At 52.3% G+C, this 20,581-nt stretch overlaps 1 protein-coding gene and 1 long non-coding RNA gene across 8 annotated transcripts in view; one reads left to right on the top strand and one right to left on the bottom strand.

Moving 5' to 3' along the window:
• The window catches only part of DLGAP4 (DLG associated protein 4), a 199,059-nt gene that overhangs the window by 68,499 nt on the left and 109,979 nt on the right, over positions 1-20,581 (bottom strand). For 4 of the 7 annotated variants that reach the window (XM_078444100.2, XM_060617117.3, XM_060617109.3 and 1 more), the window contains 6 exons: positions 15,936-17,007; positions 13,006-13,247; positions 10,586-10,700; positions 8,471-8,617; positions 7,869-7,919; positions 4,857-5,097 (listed from right to left, as the gene is read on the bottom strand). In XM_078444100.2, the coding sequence (XP_078300226.1) occupies positions 4,857-5,097; positions 7,869-7,919; positions 8,471-8,617; positions 10,586-10,700; positions 13,006-13,247; positions 15,936-16,934 (1,795 nt within the window). In that variant the 5' untranslated portion in view covers positions 16,935-17,007. The remainder of the gene's footprint in view (positions 1-4,856; positions 5,098-7,868; positions 7,920-8,470; positions 8,618-10,585; positions 10,701-13,005; positions 13,248-15,935; positions 17,008-20,581) is intronic. The other 3 variants (XM_060617131.3, XM_060617123.3, XM_060617138.3) reach the window with 2 other exon arrangements.
• Positions 438-2,427, top strand: LOC132667993 (uncharacterized). Its single transcript, XR_009605427.3, has 3 exons — positions 438-642; positions 1,356-1,483; positions 2,285-2,427. It is a non-coding gene; the product is annotated as an uncharacterized LOC132667993 (long non-coding RNA).

Below are 20,581 nucleotides of genomic sequence, written 5' to 3'. Positions count from 1 at the left end.
AGTGACACAGGAGAGAGGAAACTAGAACTCAGGGCTCTGAGCAAGGAGCAAGGGTATATTCCAGGCTAGGAAACTATCCAATTCAGCCGAGAGCTTCAAGTGCTGACAGAAAGTACCTCCAAGCATGTGTATCTGGTGTGTGTGTGTGTGTGTGTGTGTGTGTGTGTGTGTACGTGTGTACACATGCATGTGGAAATGTGCAGGTGCAGAGAATGCAGTTGGTAGGAGCTGGGGGTAGGGTGGTGGGGTGGAGGTCGGGGGGGGGGTGCCTGGGTGATGCCAAGCCTCCTTTGTGGTTCAGAGGGAGTGGGAGAGACACAGAAGGGGAGGCTAGGGAGGGAAGAGGGCCAGAAACTGGGAGGGGAGGAAGTGGGGGCCATAGGGAGGGAACAGGGCTGAAGGAGGCAAACCAAAGGCTAAGATGAGAAGAAGGGGGTGGAGAGCAGGGGAAACAGGAAGAAAGGGATGGAGAAAGGGAGGGAGGAGAGGAGAATGAGCACTAATGGAAGCTGGGCAGAGGAAGAGAAGAGAGGAAGTAGGAGGAAGAATTTTCTTTGTTCTTTCTTCTCTTTCCCAGAGGGTGAGAGGAGGCAAGAGGGGCCATGACTGAGGGGGTGATGGCACCCCTGTGGCCCCTTCCAGGTAGGTCCTTTGGCTGAGAGGGGCACGTGTATATATAGTCAAGCTGCTGCTTCCCCTCCCATCCTAGCTGGAGTTGACCCTGCCTGCCAGTCACCTGCCAGAGCTATTTCTGGAATGTGGAATCTGGGTCAGAAAGGGGGAGGGAGGGTGAGAGGGGGTGGTGGCAGCGGTACTGGCAGCTGGGAAGCTGGCGAGCTCTAAGTGGGTGGGTGGGTGGGCAGCTCCATGTTCTGCCTAAGGCCAGTCCTCCCCTTCCAGGCTCTCACTGCCTCAATAACCACTCCTCACCCATATCCTCCTACTTTCTTGCATATGGCTTGAGTACATACATGCCCATGAGAGAGTGACAAAGAACTTTCAACCCCTCAGCAACTTGGGGGCTCAGCACAGCCGTGGTGGGGGGGTGTGTGTGCATGACCCAGAATTCTCACTTCCTGGGAGGAGGCAGCCTTCTGAGCAGGGGTGACCCCTGTGGGGAAACAATGGCTGAATGAGGGTGGGCCTGTGTGTTGTTGTTAGTGTGGGTCTATGTGGAGAAAGGGCATTATGGGCAAGATTGCCAAGGTCTACTGATTAAGGATGCCACATATATAAGGGGGTGCTGTTTACAACACAGACATAATTGAATTATATACTTATTATGACAAAATTGTGGCAGATGGCAGTAAAAGACCTTATTCTAGTAAAAATTGTGCATCATGACAATTTTTCAGCATACGGCAATTAAGTGTCTGGAGGGGAGTGCCTTTTCCTAACCCAGCACAAAGATACCATATGGACCAGCTGCAGCTCTGGGCACAGGCTTGAAAATCTGGTGGCTTTGGTTTTCCCTGTGAGGCAGGTGGGTTTACCTGCTGAGCATAAGGGGGATCAGAGGGTGGAGGAGAGACGAGCAAGTATATAGTGGTCACTGTAGAGACCTGAGGGAGGGCTGACCAGGGACATGTCAGGGGTGAATTTTTCTTATGGCTCCAATCTGCTAGAAGCATGACTTCCTCACAGGTGTGGAGGTGGTATGAGTCTTGCAGACACACATGTCTGTGAGTGCGTATGCAGGTATATGTAGAGATCAAGTGTATATATGCTTGATCTCAGATACATCTGAGAGTATCAGTGTGCATGTGTTTTTATAATTTTTTAAAATCCTATATAGCTCTGAGGGTATACAACTTCCTGTACGTCTACAAAAGGAGGTTCACGTGGGCACATAGGTCTGGGTAGGTGTGAGATGTTGCTACGTGATACTTTCTTAAGTGTCTTGGTTTGGACTAAAGCCCCCAAACTAGGAATAATTGGAGGTTCACATCCCTACATTTAAAGCCAGATGTGCCAGGTGTTGGATCAACCATACAAGATAGACTGGTGGGAGGGTCGGGGGAGCTGTGGCTGATTGAATTTTTGGCCTCTTTTAAACATTTTTTAAATGTTTATTTATTTTTGAGAGAGAGACAGCCAGAGAGCATGAGCAGGGGAGGGACAGAGAGAGGGAGACACAGGATATGAAGCAGGCTCCAGGTTCTGAGCTGTCAGCACAGAGCCTAATGTGGGGCTCGAACTCACACACCACAAGATAACGATCTGAGCCAAAGTCAGACGCTTAACTGACTAAGCCACCCAGGCACCCCCCTCTTTTTCTTTTTAGATTCTAGGTTAAACAATCCACATCCAGACCTGACATAGATCATGAGATCCTGCTGTTATGACTGGATGAGACTTTGGGAGTCTTGGGGATAAGTGTATTTTCTATGTGAGAGGGACGTGAATAAATGTAGTCAAGAGAGTGGACTACAGTAGATTCAATTATTGACCCTAATTTTTCACCCCTCCCTGTATCCACACCATTGCCATAAAAATACAGTTCCTTACATAAAAGTAGGAGGGTACCTCGCTGTCTCCTTTGAGCTTAGTCATATGACTACCTTTAGCCAACAGAATTTCAGTAGATAGCACACCAACAGGGGCCTTGAAATGTGCTAATTAGTTAGGCTTGCTCTCTTATGCTTCTGCCATCACTATGAGAAGAACATGCCCTGGCTGGGCCACCAATGCCAGGAGGATCCCTTTGGTTCTACGAGGAGTATGAGAGAGATGTGGAATAGGTCTGTTCCAGCTGACCCACAAATTTGGGAGCAAGAAACAAGTGTTAATTGTTGCATTACACTAATTTTGTGGTTGTTTGTTATGCAGAACTGTTGTAGAAATAGCTGCTCAATGCAGGGACCCAAACAGTTCTGGGACATGTAGTCCATGACCCATCCTTAGTCCATTCGTGAGACATTGGGTTTGCAGAAGATTTGGGACTGAGGGTCTATTTGAAAAAAATTGCCGGTGTGCTATGTGTCTCCCCAGGCCCACCTGATGCTTAGAGAACTTCTCATGGGCCTGATGATATGGGGAATCTGACCCCTTACCTGAGGTTCCTATGGGACTGTAGCAGAGTACCTGGGAGAGCATGGCAGGGATCCCTTGGATTTGGAGGCTCTAGAACGTGGGCCTCAGCATCTGCTAGGAGACCTCTGAAATGGAGAGACTGGTATGGTTACCAATGACAGCAGGTCTAGAAGAAAGGCCGTAGCAGATAAGCCCATACTTTTCGAGTCCCACATGGCAAGAGCCTTATTTTCACACAGGTAAAGTGGGAGTCAAGGAAGAAAGTACGGCTGGAGTTGTCATCAGAGGACTTTGCCCAAGATGACTGCCTGGCAGGGCCAGATACCCTAACAAAGAGAAGTTGAGTGAGGCGGAGGGGGACCAGCAGCTGGAGACACTAAGGAGGAATAAGCAGCAGTGGGCTGGAGGGGGACTGCCCATGTCAGGAAAGGAGGCACCATGAGGGCCCTGCAGGACAGAAGAAACTCCAGAAGCACGACTTAGCAGAAAGAGCCAGCATATCGCATCTGTTATATAGAAAGTCCTGACACCAGACAACACCCGCACTTAGCTACCTTCCTGTCCCGCCTGGAGGGACCAGAAACAGCCACTAGTGAACAAGGAACAGAGAAGACACTAACCACCATACCCAGCTCCCTACCATGGGCTTCGTAGCCTGAGTTAGGATCTACCTGCAGAAGCATGAGATCCGAGGTTGATAAGACTGAAGGCTTGCAGTGAGTCCAGACTGGACTCTTAATACCTAAAGATGAGACTATTCCTTAAAGTCTAAAAGTGACTGAGAAAATCTCAGGGATCTGCCCAGATATCACCCAGGGTTTGAAAGGCAATAGTGAAACAAAGTAGTTTCTGGCTCTGCCCCCTGCAAAGACCAGTTCATTCACTCAGTCAACTAATTTTCTGTACATAGAACAGCCATAGGATTCAAGTTCATTTATTTATATCAAATACCAATTGAGCACTCGAAACATGTCTCTTTTCCTACAACAATCCAGTCCCAACTGCTTTTGATTGCCAAGAAAGTCAGAGTCAAGCCTGAGAACCAGCAATAATAGCTCCCACCATGTGCAAGGCTGCCTGAACACTCCCTACATACAGTCTTATTTCATCTCCCCAGGAGCTCTCTGGGGTCTGGCTTATGCTTCAATTTATAGATGAGGAACCTGAGACTGTGGAAGGAAAACTAGCTAGCCAGAGTGGGATCAAAGCTCTCTATACTAAACCAGAAATTGTTTATGATTTTCTTTGGTCTTGATTTTCACGGCTTGCTCTGTGACACAGAGTTCCCTTTTTCTCTGATCAGGCATAGACTGTCTCCAGAGGACTTAGAACAGGTATCAGGAAGGACAGGTTGTCTCTGTGACTATGAGAGAAACTTACAAACTCACCCCTCTGAGAAGGCTCCATGCAGATGCCATCCTCTTGCCTGTAGGTTCTAACCCTCCAGATAGGTTCACCTATTGTCTACCTGAGCTAATCCAACAGGGAGGCAGGGCTGCAGTAAGCCCTGCCCACCAGCAGGTGGCTGCTCTGAGCCAGGGTCTGGACAGTCCCTAACATCCAAGTATCCCAAAGCAGTCTGTGACTCCCTCACCCTACTGCCGGTGATGACATCTGCCTCTGTGACCTCCATTTGACCTCCAATTTGCCAGCTTGTGGGAAGTTCAGTCTCAACGCCTCTTGCTTTTGCTCCTAACCATCCCTCCAGCCCTGGCTAGCCCACCATAGATTCTTCCCAGGCATTCCCCGCATCTGATCTACCAGGAATTGTCCTCAGGTCCCCGTGTGAGAAACAAAAAGAACCCCCTCATCTCAGTACTCACTCGGAAGCGTGCGACTGTTGCTGAGGCTGCCAGTGCTGGGCGGGGGGGAGAGGGACTGCAGGGAGACACTGTCCTCCTCCTGCGAGCAGCCCGCCTGGATGGCCCGCAGGTAGCTGTGGCTGCGGGAGCGAAAGTAGCTGGGCAGCGGCAAGTCCAGTGCCTCTGCTGCTGCAGACTCTGCTTCACTGCAGGCCGACTCGCAGGCTGCCTCATACTGGTCGCTCAGATCTGCCTCCCGTACCTATCCGGGCAAAGGCGGGCGTCAGGGGTCAGCAGTGCCCATTCTGGAGGGACTGGGCACTTGGTGGGTGACTCAGCTTCAGGGCTGGAGAGTCTGTGGGGCCTCAAGTCAGCCCACCCTTTCCTCCCATGTCACTCAAGGTACTGGGTGGGCAGATGGAACCCTTAAGAAATATATACAGCCCCTGTCACTTCTCTGGACCTCAATTTTCCCATGTCTACAATGCAGGACAAAATGTTAAGGATAACTTAATAGATCTTGTGTGTCCATACTGATCAATTGATAGGTTTTGAGGTCACATCTGAATTCAGCCAGAAAGAAGGCTATAATCAATTAGTAATGTCTACCTTGAATGTTGGAATGGAAAGTGGCAGTAGATGTGCTAGATATTTACCATCGTATGGTACAATCCCTTTATTTTCACAAGGAAACTGAGGGCCAGTGAGGGGAAGATACTTGCCAGGTGTACCCAATGAGGAAGTGGCTGAATCAATACTCTAAATGTGAATTTAAGGAAGATTAATGTAGCCCTGTGGTACAGAATGAATGTTGGGAAGGGAGTCTGGAATGGAGGCAGAGGCCAGAGATGAAGCTGATCCAATAGTCTGGTGAGAGAAGATAAAACTGGAATAAGGGTAGTGGCAGTGAGGATTGATTAGTGATGTCTGCCATGGGCAGTATGGAGAATGGGGACGTGTATGCTATGTGCCATCTCACATCCAGTTCAACCTTGTTTAGGTGGTTTCTAAGTGTCTCTCTAGAGATGGCCATCCAAGGTCCTACAGATCTGCAGTTGAGAGTGTGGGCATACAGGGGCCCACCATCCATATACTCTCCAAGGGTCCTGGAAGGGTATGTCTGACCCAGGTCTCAGGGCATGATGGTAACTGGAGACCACACAGTATAATCTGAGGAGTCAGCTGGCAAAGGATGGATACTGAATGGAAGTCCTGGGGGAGGCCTACGCAAGAAGGGAGAGGGCAGAAGTTGACTGAGCACCATGTGGAGGAAAGATGGAGCTGGGCCTGGGACCAGCTCTGCCTTGGACCTGGCTGTGTGACCTCCAAGTATCACTATCCTCTGGGTCAGTGTCTCCTATCTAAATGAAATGGGATGCTTGTGTACTTGTCTGGCACTGCATCAGGTAAAACGACTAGATGGATCATCACCCAATCTGCAGCATATGTTTGGAAAGCTCTAAATTTGTGCTGTCCAATATGGTAGCGGCTAACCATGTGTGGCTATTTAGGTGTAAATTAATTTAAATTAAAAATTCAGTTCCTTAGCTACACTGGCTACATTTCACTTGCTCATGCTATCTTACTGGACAGCGTGTAGTACACAACATTCCCACCTTCACAGAAAGTTCTATCGGACAATACTGATAAACTGAAATGCAGGCCATGTGGCATACCCAAAACTCATCTAGAGTGGGTATTCAAGAGATAGGTGTTTATCCTCCACAGGTATAACCTGAAGTACACTGAAAGGCCCTCGTGATTGCCAAGGGCAATGAGGTCTTGCTTAGGGACTGCAGTCATGGCATAGCTCTGGAACTAGGCTGCCAGAGTTTCAACCCTGGGTCCATCATTTCCTTGTAATATGAATGTAGGCAAGTCACTTAACTGCTCTGTGCCTCAGTTTCCGCATCTATAAAATAGGGACTAATTATAGACCAGATTTCATAGGATTGTTGTCAAGATTAAATGAGATAATTCATATCACATGCTTAGAACAGTGTCAGGAGAGTGAGCACCTGGTGACCTGTCCCTATTATTATAGGCAGCTCTGTGAGGTGAGTACAAGGATTTGTAAATATTGGCTAAGATGCTCACAAGCTCTGGAGGGCAGGCCAATGGGTCAGGGCTGTTGGTATGTATATCGCTGAGGATATACTGTGTGCAGGGAATGCCCTGGAATTTTGTATGTTAACACATCAGATCCTTACCACGAGCCTGTGGAAGTTAGGGGAGAAGGAGGTCACTTGGCTCACTGTGGGCTCCCCAAAGACCCTCTGGAATAATGCGTTTGACAAGAACCATGACATGAGGGTGGAGGCACACGAGGCATCCATAGCTGGAGCCAGGAGATGAGGGGCCAGGCCCAGATTTGCCCCTTGGACAGGTCCCTTGTTCACTGCTGGCTGCAATGAGGGGGTGAGCTTGGAGCACCTTTCCTGTCTGTCTTTATGGCCTTGGGGCTGGGGCCTGGGAAGGAGGAGAGGGCCACTTCCAGGGGCAGGATGGGTGTGCATGGGAAGGGGGCACCGTTAGGGCAACCAGACAGTGCCAGGACTGGCACCACCTCCACCAAGTTTTGTAAAATTGAAAAGTCTCTGCATTCATGCCAACACCCCAACATACTTAAAGGTCTTGCTGGAGCCCAAGAAAGGTGGCCAATACCACCAGCCCGCGGCCATCAACTTGTCCAAATAAAAGTCTCCTAGCTAGAAGACTCTCAGGGTATGCTTTCTCTTATCCCAGGATTATTTCTTCCCCCATCCATAGGACTAGCCCATTCTTTCCCATTTTTAAGAAGAGGAAACTGAGGCACAGAACAATGAAGTGAAAGGGCCAGTGAATGGAAGGTCAGGGCAGAGTGTGGGTCTCACTGGACGTGACTTTCCTGGTGCTGGCTCTGTTTCCTGGTTCTGGCCTGGCTCTGTTTCCTGGTTCCGGCCTGGGCAGGGGCTAAGACCACTCAGATGCCAGGTGTCAGGCCTAGCCCTGGACTCTGGGATCAGGGTACAAGAGAATGGCAAGCATACTGACCTGCTGCTCATGGCCAAACAACTGGGGGATCAGGGAGGCCTGTCCAAAAATCTGCAGGAAAGAGAGGGGGAGGGTTATGGGGAGACCAAAGGTGGGAACTGGGGTAGGGGATTCAGGCTCAGCTGCAAGAGAACTAGTGGATGGCTGGTCTAACCTCCCCAGACTGGCTGAGGCCTAGGTGCTAGGAGGTCTCACTTAGCTTCCTTCAGGGATGGGAGGCTCACTCCTTCTGGGGCTGGGTGCTACTGACGATTTGTAATCTGCTGTTTACACATGTTTCTTTTGGTCTGGCCCCTGGGAGATGCCCTGTCTGCTGCCTCTCACCTAGGCAGGTGGCTCCCCCACCCCCAGATCTACAGATTAGGCCCAGAACCCAGAGACTTCTCTTCCCTGGTCAGGGCCTACATATCCTAGTGCCTGGTGGGAAGGGGGCTCCTTCTGGCAGGAGTCAAGGCCTCAGAGACACAGCCAGAGGGATATCTCTGACTTTAGGGGCACATATGTGGCTTGGATCACTCAATCTTCTAGGGGTAAGGGTTTGAGAGCTCAGAGGGCCCTGGCCTAGGAGAGGGCTGGGCTGGACAGAGGGCAGTGGCAGAGACCTGGTGGCATCCCCAGCCTGGCTGATTCCATGTGCTCTTTTGTGTAGCCAAAGGACAAAAGTGTTCCTTCCAGATGCCAGGGCCAGGCAGAGGTGAAGATGAGTTGTCTGAGAGAGGAAGACTCAGAGAGAAACATGGATGTGGGACCTACCAGAGGGAGTCGGAGAAAAATGTGTATGAGGAGAGAGAAAAACAGAGGGAGACAGATACAAAGAGGAAGACTGAGGGACAAGAGAACATGGTAGGATGGGAGACACAGGGAGGGAAGCCACCCATTCAGCAAACACCTATGTGCCCTGTGCCTCGTGCTGAGGTCAAGGACGCCCTGGGGAACCACACAGCAAGGCCCCACTTGCAGGGGGCTCCCAGTCTTAAGAGTGAGACAGACACCAAGTAAATAAACAGATATAATTCCAGATAGGATAGTGCTGTCAAGAAAATGAAGCAGGGTAAGGGAACAGTGCCCTCGGGGCTCCTTTAGAAAACCATAGGGCAGGTTCCCCTGAAGTGACATTTGAGCCAAGACCAGAAACACGGAGAAGAACCAGCTGAGCAAATATCTGAGAGAGGGGTGCTCCTGGGAGAGGGAACAGCAAATGCAGAAATCAGGACAGGAATTGGGTGTGTGTGTGAGGAGCAGAAAGGAGGCCAGTGTGGCTGGAACAGGGTGGCTGACAGAGCAAGTCTGAGATCCTGTGTGAGAGAGAGGCAGGCCGTACAAGTCTGAGTGAGGAGTCTGGCTTTCATTGAGGGCAGGTGGGAACCATGGAGGGTGTGGAACAGGAATGTGGTGTGATCTGCCTTACATCCTTCACAAGCTCCCTCTGGCCACTGGGAACAGAGTGCAGTTGACAGGCCTAGAGGCCAGGGCAACTGTTCATGTGAAATTTGGTGGGGCCTGGATGAGGACGGCAGGGACAGAGAGTTCGGGGTGCTCCATTCCTCCCCATGTCTGAGGTCAGTCTCCTTGGTTTGGGAACGACAGTGCTGTGGGCAGGGGGCTGGGGTTGGAGCAGGGTGGGGGGGTGGCTTTGGCCAGGCGAGGAACAATGGAGTGGTGAGGAGCTGGGGTCCAAAAGCCTTCCAGGTCTAAGCGGTGCAAGCTTGGGCCATGGGGCTACACACAGTGGGACCTGCGGCCTGTTCCTGCCCAGAGAGGGGGCTGGGTCTGCACCTGGCGCCTCCATTGCCTCACTCTGCTACTACCAGCAGGTGTTGCCTTCTCTAGGCCTCACCTCCCCATCCACACCATGCGGGGAGCCCTTGAAACTTAGCTGATCCTCCCTTTGGAAACCCTAAAGTGCTGTGCATATGTCAGAGGCTGGGGTCCGGGTCTAGGTCTGACAGCCCCGGATCCCTGCCCAGCTTTGCCTTCTCCTTGCTGTGTGGCCTCACTTATCTGAGCCTCAGTTTCCTCATTTGTGAAATGGGGATATAAGTAATAAGCACACCCACCCCTGGAGGTGGCTGTGAGGGTTCAAGGAGTTGGTGGTTATGAGAATGAAAAAGTACAGCACAGTATGCTTATTGCTGTTAGTGGCAGAGGTGTCTGGACCCTGGAAGTCCAACTTTCCACTGAGCCGGTGGGCCTTGGAGGTCCAGAGTAGAGAAGCAACTTACTCAAGGTCACACAGCAAAATAACAATAATAACCATAAAGTTAGGCACCCTTTTCTGAGAACACTACATTCATTATCTCATTAATTCCTCACAACCTTTGAGATAGGAATTGTCACCCTTCTGTGGTAAATCAGGAAACTGAGGCTCAGGGAGGGAGTGACTTGTCCTGGGTTCATACTATCAGTGACAAGACTGGGACTCAAACCCACGTTTCCAGTTACCTCTCTTCAGGGCTCCTGGGTCTATAGCAGTGGTGTGGTCCCTCCCTCAGGGCTCTCAGCTTAGTTCATGCAATGTCAGGCCCTGTGACTGCTCTCCAGGCACAGGACAGTCAGTGGGGCAGACATACATACACAGGCAGCTTCAGGAACAAAGACCAAACAGAAGCACAGTGCGGACATCTGGGGACTGCTCAACAGGGGCTGATCCTGGATGTCTGTCCTCTTGGGTGAGAGCTCTCACACCCACTGACCATCTGGCTACCCACTACCCTCACCTGGCTGATGCAGCTGGAGTCGTTGAGGCTGTCGCTGACGGGATTGTAGTCCTCCTCCCAGCTCGGACACTTGGAGGGCAGCAGCATGTCCACTGAATCCAGGCGGTCCAGACTCCTGGTGAGGGTGGGGGGCAGACAGGGCTCAGCACACCCATTGTTCAGCCTGGGAAACTGAGGCCCAGAGGGGAAGACTGGCCAAGGTCATCCAGTGGCAGAGGGAAAAATGGAAGTCACTGCCAGCCTGTGTAGTGTTGGTGAGTGAAGGACAGTAGGTGGGTGTCAGGGTCAAGGAGCATGGGGAGAGCTCCCAGCTTTTGGAGGCTTGCATCTGGAGTGTGCAGGTGGTCCCCATCTGTCATGTCTGCTGCAGCCGCAAGGTGGCAGCACAAGCTCACTTTTGACCATCTCAAACCCAAGGCAGAGCATACCAGCCCAGTTCAGTGGCTGGATGGAGTAGGTAGGTCAAGGCTCAGAGCCTTGATTTCAGGCTAGAACTGCCCAAAGGGCATCAGTTTCCAGATGGTTCCAGATATCAGTTTCCACATGATATCCAGATGGCTTCCACCAGCCTCCCAAAGACTCACCACTTCCCATGGCCCTGGCTCTTCAATTTTTCTCACATCTATCTGACCCTGGGTTCCTCCTTCACCACTGCTCTGGGGTGAAGATTCAAGCACCCAACAGCTCAGGCCTTAACACAGATGAGCTTGGATTGGAATCCAACTTCCTCACTGGGTGACCGTGGGCAATCATAACCCCTTGCCTATGTCTCAGTTTCCTTACCTATAAAGTGGGGATGACAATGTGCCTGCCTGCTTGAGGATTCAGTAATGCAGATTAAAGTGCACTGGGGCAGGTAAAGAGCCCAGAGTACAGCAAGTGCTAACAGATGGTGCCCGTAACTATTGCTACTATTGTATTATTTAATTCCCTCTCATTCAAGGTCTCTACCTGGGTCCTGTCCACCTCTCCCACCTCAGTGCCCATTGGTCATTCACGGAGCTGTGGGATCTCAGTACTAGAAAGTGTCTCAGAGATCATCCAGCTTAACCCCCTCACTTAAAGATGGGGAAACTGAGACTCAGAGAGGGACAGTCCTGGGACTGGACAATGGTGTCCTGAATTCCCACCTGGAGACCATTCCTTGCCTTCTGTCCCACTGTGCACCCCTTAAGCAAATCCCTGTCCCAAGGAGACTTGGCTTCTCTGAGGCCACTGCCCCTCCCTGCATCAGTGCTATGTTACTGCTTTCTTCCCTCTGTCAAAGTCTTCCCAGAAGCCTTGGCTCACGCCCCTAGTAGTTGAAGAACTAAGCTTGTTTCCTTTAACTCTTCTTTTTGTTTCTGACTTGCTTTAGTCTCTTTTCCTCAAAGGACTCTAAAACTGCTCTACTAAGTTTTACCTGGTTTGCACTTAGTGATGGGCTTTTCTGTAACCCCCCCCCCCTTTTCTGTTCTGATTCCCATGGTAACTTCTGCATGTGAAGGCCTCACATCTAACATTTTAATTGTTGCTTTCTGTGTGCATGCATCTCATTTGTTCACACTTTCATTAATTCTTCCAAGTCTTAAAGCAACAGGATGGAGCTCAAATGGTGGAATTCTAGGCAGGGTGATGGGACAGGTGAAGGTTATCTATCTCCCTTTGACTTAGGGATATATCCACCTCCTCAGTCTTGGAGCTCACCACATGCATGAATTACAGGGGCAAGGGCAGAGGGGTCTCTGGCCTTCCCTGGTCAGTCTTGCTGGTACAAGTGGTGGGCCCACTAAGGGCAGGGTTCTCCTAACCTGAAGAAGAGGGTTCCCTAGCACAGTTCTCCTGTGGGAGTGTAACTCACCTGGGCATGTGACTCCTGTGGGCAGGGTTTACCTGGGCCACTCTAGAGAGATTCTCCTTATTGTTTACCAAAGGATGAGGCTCACCTGTGGTCGGGACTTAACTGTTGGGGGCTTATGGGGTGGTTCAACAAATGACAGCGTTCTCCAGAGTCACCTTATCAAATGCAGGGCCAACCTAAGGATGACGATCTCTGGGAGAGGGCTAACCCAGGGGGCCTGGATCTTTGGGAGCCCGGGTTCACCCGGATCTTTGGCTGTACGGCAGGATTCGCCTATGGGGTGGGACTTTCCTAGGGGCCCGTAGCGGAGGAAAGCGAGGTTCCCAGGAGTGGGACGTACTTGTGAGGAGCTCATCTAGGGACTAGCTTTGCCCGTGTGCGGAGCCCGTGAGAGCGAAGGACGCTTTCCCAGGGAAGGAAGAGCTCACGAGCGGTAGGGGCTCCCAAAAGGGCAAGTTAGCCTGTGGGCGGGGCTCCCCGGAGGCAGGACTTTGGAGACATCCTGGGGCTGGTACTCGGCGTTCCGGGGGGCGGCGCTTGCCTGTGGGCGGGGCTCTAGGAGGCGGGGCAGAGCGCTCACCTGCGGGGGTTGCTCTGCTCTCCCAGCGACTGCTGCGTGGCCCTCAGGTAGCTCTGGCGCCGCGCTGCCGTCTTGGGTGAGGGCTTGGGGCTGCCGCCGGACTCGTCGCTGTCCTCGTCACCCATGGCCTTGATGTAGCTGCCGCTGCGCATGCGCCTGCAGGGTATGGGGCCCTCGGCCGCGGAGTCCGCCTCGCGCGGGGACAGCAGCGCGGTGCTCCACTCGCCGCCGCCGCCGGGCACCTGAGGATGGGCGGACAGGCCTCAGCGAGGGTGGCGAGGGGTGGGGGGCAGCGCACACCCTCAGCGCGCCGCCGGCCGCCCAGCCTCGGGCACATCACCTGGGTAATGGTGCTCCGGACCCTGAAGCTCCCCGGCTCTCCACCTCGGAGGGTTTTGGCCTTCCATGCTGGGTACTGCCTTTGAAGCCACCTGGCAGCAGGGCAGAGCCCCAGGCTGGGAAGGATACTTAAGTTCCAGAGACAGCTCTGCCACAGCTTCACTGTGTGGCCTTAAGCAAATCCTTGCCCCTATCGGGCCTCAGATTTCTCTCTCCATGGATCCCAGGCTGGGTGAGCCCCGGCCAAACGGCCCAGCCTATAAGATCACAATGGTATCCACTGCAGCTCCCCGATTCTGAGCACCCACTGTGTTCCTATCACTTCACTCTGTTATCTCAGAGGATAGTTTATGATCCCACTACACGGATGAGAACATCAGGCCAGAAAGAGGTCCTCAGACCTGGCACCAAGAGCCTGTCCTATGATGGGGGCAGGGAGGACTGCTCAGATGACACCAGCACATCAGTAGGGAGGCAGGGTTCTTGGAGCCAGTCAACATCCTGTATCTCACTGATGGGTAAGCCAAGGCACAGGGTGCAGAAAGGCTTGTGGGAGTCTGGCAGCCAGGTGGTGACCTGGAAAAAGGGCTGTTTTCCCATCTGACATGTATACACAGTGGACGTGCACTTCATGATCAAAGAGTACACACATCTTAGTGCCTGCAGAGCCTCAGCCCAAGCACAGAGTGCACCCACCCTGCCATGTCCACATATCTCAGAGAGCAAGCAAGCATACCTTCCCCCACACACCCATCTCACCAAGGACACACCCCACAGCCTCCACTTCGCCACGTGCCCGCCCCTAAACAAGTACACGGCGTGAACACAGAGCATACTCACACCCGTCCTCACAAACACAGTAAGCAACCACTACACCGTGGACACACTGCAACATGACCCTACTTCACTGTGTCTTGGCCTCAACATGTACAGAGTGCACAACCTCTCTAGGCTCTATACGCTTCACCACAGATGTCCGGGTAAGAAACATTTCTCAGTGTCCACACCATACCCATTCTTTACCTCATGCACAAATGCACACTCCCAGCATCACCACACCTACACAGACACCACATCCTTCTAGATGCCTGTACTGCCAGTGGCCAATTCTCAGCTAAGGGACAGTTCCTGTCTGGGACTCCCACCCCAGGACTCTCCCCTGTCCCATTTGACCCCCAGTTAACTGCCCAGCCAGTTACTAGGGCCTGCACATTCTATCTCCCATCTTCCCTACCTCCATCTGTCCCTTGGGAAGGTGACATTCTATATTCCTGCTTAAAACCTGTTGCTATCCCAGCATCCCCCCCACCCACTTCCCATGACCCAAGCAGGCAGCACAAACCCCAGGGCCTGCAGGGCCATCCTTTCATGATGTTTCTGAAGCCTTTTCACATGATCAGACCAAACCACACCATTTTGAGAGAGAGCCAGGTCACACACCATCCTTTCTGATGTTTCTAAACTAAGGAAGTGGATTGAGAACCACAAAAGCCTTAAATATATAAAATACTGCCTAGATTTCATTTTCCTGCTATTGAAAAAAAATAGCTTTTCCCCCCATAGTCTCTGTCTTTGGAATTTTTATATAGAATGACAAGAACTCAGGGCTTTGTCAGACTTTGATGTTCATCTGCTTCAAAATGCATCTAATGTGTTCCCAAAGGCGGACCAGGTCTGTGCTGGCATACCCCCCAGGATGAAGCACTCACTACCTACAGAAGCAGCCCCTTCCATCTTGGTGGGTATTGAAATCTGCTTCTGTAACCTCCACCCAAGCTTGGGCTTTGCCCCCAGGAACTGTGCCCAGTTCATAGCCACTGGCCCTGCTCTTGACAGCCCCAGGGGATGTGTAGCAACAAAGATGTCTCTGAGCCTTCTGCCACTTTCCAGGAGTGTGCCGTTGATGCATAAGTGCCTGAATAAACATTAACATTTGAAAGAAGCAAGTTAGTCCTGAGCTGAAGCTGGGTTAGGGCCTCCTGAAGCCCTCCATGCTGATCTCCATTACACTCTGTTCACACTGACATGACTATCTGTTTATGCATCATTCTCTCCCAGCATTCTGATAATCGGGGCTCTGTCTCATCTATTTCTAGCTCTGTTCACTTAAATGTCCATCTGTTCCTCTACCCTTCTCTCTTCTCACATTTCCTGAGCACTACTTCTCTGCCAGACCCTGTCCTGGGCCTTAGGGACACACAGCTGCATCAGATGTGGTCCCTGTCTTCAAGGAGCCCATGGTCTGGTGCGGACAGCAGGCAGGAAGTTGGCGATTAGAACGCTATGCAATTGGTCCTGTGAGGAGGATGGATGGCACAGCTTCCAGATTTGTCCTCTAGAGGGCAGGTGCATGTTTTCGTTCCTACTCTGGGCTGGGCTCAGAAGAACCCTAATCAATGTCTGCTGAAAGCGTGACCAGTGGAAGGAATCCTCTTATTAAGCAGGTACTGCCAGACACCCATTTCACAGTGTTTACTCACAGAGGCCCAGAGTGAAGCGACTTTCCAAGTAAATCTGTGGTACAGCTGGCTCTCAGAACTGGTGCCTTCCCCACAGTCCTCACCCCACCCCTAACCCAGGCAGGGACCCACCTGCAGGTAATGGTAGGCTAGACCCTGGTGGCAGGATTTGGACTTTAGCAGGCTCTTATCCAAGGTGGCTGAGGTCTTCTGGCAGACCTCGTGGGCGTGGCTGAGGGTCAGAGTGGACCAGGAGCCCCGCTTGACATAGTTGGTGTCAGTGCCCACCCCGAGGCTGGGACAGGCAGCTGGGGGTGCAGGAGGGGGTGGTGGGGCAGTCAGCTCGGTGGTGGTGTTTTTGGCTGCTTTGAGCATGTGCCCACTGATGGTGTTGTAGGCGTGCATGAAGTAGCGTGGCTGGCTGCGTTCCGCCTGTCGCCCTAGCGTCATCAGCCCAGAGGCTGGGCCACTGCTGCGGAAGGCGCCACTCTCGCCGTCCAAGTTGTCATCAGAGCTCCACCAGCCCGAGATGTTGGAGCGGCTACGCCTTTTGGGCTCCCCAGCCTTGGCCCGCTCCTTGCTCTTGGCCCTCCGGCCCTTGCCGTCCTCCAGGCCACCTTTCTTGCTGCCATTGCCACCAATCTTGCCTGCCGTGCCCTCCAGTGAGGGTGCCTTGGTGAAGAAGAGCCGCTGGACTGAGTGGACCAGGTGGCGGATGCGGCCAGGACTCTCACCACGGGCCTTGGCCTCACCACGGGGGAACTGGAGCGTACTAAAGCCATCGCGGTGGATGGGCAGCTGCTTCTCAAACTGGTCCAGGAGGTTGGCGGGCAGCCGGTTGATCTTGGTGGCCTGGGCATGGCTGGGAAAGGGGCTCTCCTCCGGCACCTCGAAGTGGGAGTTATAGTGGATGCGGGGAAAGGTGCTGCTTGGAGGCGGCAGCTGGTTGTTGAGTGGGAAGAGACCATCCCCAGGCAAAGCGTTCTGGCCAGGGAAGCGAGCCTCGCGGGCAAAGGCCTCCGTGGGCGATAGCAGATAGGGGTTGCGGTCAGGCCCTGCAAACAGGGGCTCATGTGGTGGGTCCAGGCTGTCGGAGAGGTGGCGGGGGCGGCTGTCACCGAGGCCTTTCATGATCCCAGCCCTCGGGGCAGGGGCCGTCGCCCTAGTGGGGCGCCCGGGTTGCCTCTCCCGGGCGGCAGCTGTCCTGAGGGAGAGAAGACAGAGAATAATCAGCTGAATCTGGAGGGGACAGGGTTCCAGGAGTGTCCTCCAGACCCCCACAGATATCAGGACTGGGAGGATTACTGAAGACTCTTGGCCTACCCTTAACATTTTGGGGTGGAGGACAAGAATACAAATGGAGGCCCACAAGATCCCATGCTGGCCCTGGAAGCAGGCCTGAGCTCATTTGGGTAGGGAATTCCAGGGTCCCCAGTATCCAGAGTATGGCTCTGAGTGAGCATGTCCCCTTGGCCCCTGAACATTCTTGCCTATAAGGAAGAACACAGCTGTAAGAGGGCCAGAGAAGCCTTCTGTTTTTTTTAATGTTTATTTATTTTTGAGAGAGAGAGAGAGAGAGGGAGAGAGTGAGCAGGGGAGGGGCAGAGAGAAGGGAACAGAGGATCCAAAATGGGCTCTGCACTGACAGCAGCGAGCCTGATGTGGGGCTTGAACTCATAGACCTCAAGATCATGACCTGAGCTGAAGTCGGACATTCAACCCATTGAGCCACCCGCGCCCCCCCCCCCCCCCCCCAGGAGGAGCCTTCTAAAGAGTGGGGTCCAGGGTCCAGGATAGGGCCTGTCTCACCTGGGTCTGAGGGCAGTACTGTCCAACTCTTACTTTAGCAGAGGATTCTTACATCAAAAATAGACCCTCTATAAAAACCTGCTCTGTCCCTCAACAGATGTCTACCAAGTGTGACTTCTGCGCTAGGTGCTAGAGGCTCCAACATCACAGAAGCCAATAAGCCCATTAGCACATCATTTCCAACTGGGATGAATCAATGATGGTCAGCCTGGAACAGAGTTCCCAGTGAGTCAATAACAGGAGCACACCCTCAGGACTGGGTGGACAGGACAAGGCCTTGGTTGAGGGTGGCATTTAAGTGGAACCACTATGACCCAGTTTCCCCATTTGTAAAACAGGGCAGTTGGACTGGTTAGATCTTCCATCCAGGACCATGCAGGAAATACCAGTCTCAAACTTAGGCAAGTACCTTTCCTTTCTGGGCCTCAGTCTTCCCGGAGGGGAGTTAGTGAGGTTTCTGAGCCCTGGCCCCACCACCAGCTCTACTCAGAGGAGTCCCAAGGCTTGCCGTGGACTGTGTGCTCGGCGTGCGGAGTATCTGAAAGTAATCAGTGTGGCTGGAACAGAGCAAGTGAGGACAAGGGCAGTGGGGATAGAGCTCTTGGAGGGGTGGGCCAGGTCAGAGTGGCCAGGCTCTGGCTGAAGCCAAGAGTGGTAGGCAGAATGATCGCTCCCAAAGTTGCCCACGTCCTAATCCCCCATACCTATGATTATGTTATTTTACATGTTAAAAGGCCCTTTGCAGATATGATTAACAATCTTGAGATGGGGAGATTATCCTGGATTATCTGGAGGGATATAGCCTAATCACATGGGTCTTTTTAAGAGGGGAGCAAGAAAGTATCATGATGGAAGCAGAGGTCAGAGTGATGTGGGGTCACGAGCCAGGGAATATGGGCAGCCTATAGAAGACAGAAGAGGCAAGGAGTCAGATTCTCCTCTACAGCCTCCAGAAGGAAGGCAGCCCTGTGTCCCATTTTAGACTTATGACCTCTAGGACTGTAAGATAATAAATCTGTGTTGTTTTAAGCCACTAGGTTTTAGAAATTTGTTACAGCAGCCATAGAAACTAATACACCAAGCATGGGTTCTGGTGTCTGAGACTCCCTCTCACCCCTCAGAGCAGCTCTTAAGGCAAATTCCAGATCCCACCAAACACTGCATGAAAAACACTGGCCTAGGTGAAACCTCCATCATATAGATGGGGAAACTGGGACCCTTAGAGGGCAAGAAGTTCCCCAAGATCACACAGTGGATCCAGCGTCTGGGGCAGTGTGGGACCCACAGCTCTTCCTATTCCTCTGCAGAGCTGTCTTGCAACTGTCACCTGGAGCTGGCTGGCCCCCAGCCCTCGAGAATCTGAGGATTATTTTCTTGTCCCTAGCCATTTTATGACCAACTATGCCCTAAGCTTTCCTAAGCCCCGAGACTTTTGCAGGGTCCTCCTGGCTCAGAATCTCCCCCTTCCTGCCAGAGACCCTCCTTGCCTCTAGGAGCCTGATGGACCCCACCCTGGAGGCCAGAGCACTGTCATGACAGTCCTTGTGGCTGAGTAGCCCCTTGGAAACATCTCTGCTTCCACCAGGTGGTTGGTGAGAACATTTATCCCCAAGCTGGAGAGGAAGTCCTCAGACTGACATCTTTATCTTCATTATCTTTACCATATCCTCACAATGGCCACATGAGGTGAGGGACCATGATCTCCATTTTACACATGAGGAAACCAAAGCTAGGAGAGGCTGTTCTCGCCAAGGCAAAAGAGGTAACTTGGATGCCAGCCACCTGTCAGTGTTCCAGACAGTCAAGGGTCCCCCTCCACTCTAGGCAGCAGTGGCTCCCTCCGGGCAAACCTCCTCTTGAAGACAATTTCAGGCAAAACCACCCCTATATCCCTCCTGCCCCCCAGCCTTTTCTTGGCTTCCTTGCATCCCCTGAGGGCCATAGTGATCCCTGGGCTCAGGGGCCAGCATCCTTGGCTCTCCAGCTGGAGAACTGTGTAGCAATATGTCCTTGATGCCCACTCAACTAAGGACAATGATACTGAAAACTGAGAGTGCTATTTGCAAACACAGCCCTGCTGGCTCGCTGGCTTGGCAGGGGCCTGATGCCCCAGAAATGTTGGAGGTAGAGAGGGCTGGTCATCAGGAGCAGAAGACAGTGGCAGAGCACTGCCCCAGAAGTGCACACAACACTTAGTTCTCTTAGCCCAGTGCATCTTCTCCAGCCCTCCCAGGGAGAAGTTGGCTTCAATTTCACAATCCTGAGTTGCCCCAACAGGACCATATGAGCCCAGAACCATGCCTACCTCCCTAAGCCTCAGACTGTGTGTTTGTCAAGTGGGGTCAAGACGAAGAGGTGAAGGAAGGTGTGGGCAAGTGCTTGGTGAATTGTGAAGTGCTGGCGTGTGCTCATTCCCTGGGGCACAAACCCTGGCCCAAGACTGGTGGTGGTCTTGACTGATGAGGCTCCTCACCTGGCTATTTGGGGTGGTTGGGTCCCTGCCTTGGAGGTGCCACTAGGGTTACAGAAGAGAGAGTGGGGGCTGCCACCCTCAGGGAGACCTCTAGAGACCAGATAGACAATTTAATGACCACAAGTGACCTCTAAACTTCTTTCCTTCCTGTGACTAGGCTCTCATGTTAAAAGAGTCTCTTTCTGGGATGTCTGGGTGGCTCAGTTGGTTGAGCATCCGACTTCGGCTCAGGTCGTGATCTCACAGTTTGTGGGTTTGAGCCCCGCGTTGGGCTCTGTGCTGACAGCTCAGAGCCTGGAGCCTGCTTCAGATTCTGTGTCTCTCTCTCTCTGTCCCTCCCCTATTCATGCTGTCTCTCTCTGTCTCAAAAATAAATATAAAAATTTTTTTAAAAATTAAAAAAAAAAGAGTCTCTTTCTCTGACTTCTGGGCCCGCATGTCTGTCCTTCTACTCCACCTTAAATGCCAGTGCCTCCCAGGGCTCTGGGTGGGCACA

Source organism: Panthera onca, chromosome A3, assembly GCF_046562875.1.
Source record: "Panthera onca isolate mPanOnc1 chromosome A3, mPanOnc1 haplotype 2, whole genome shotgun sequence".
Taxonomy (NCBI): domain Eukaryota; kingdom Metazoa; phylum Chordata; class Mammalia; order Carnivora; family Felidae; genus Panthera; species Panthera onca.
This window is presented reverse-complemented; position numbering and strand designations above follow the sequence as displayed.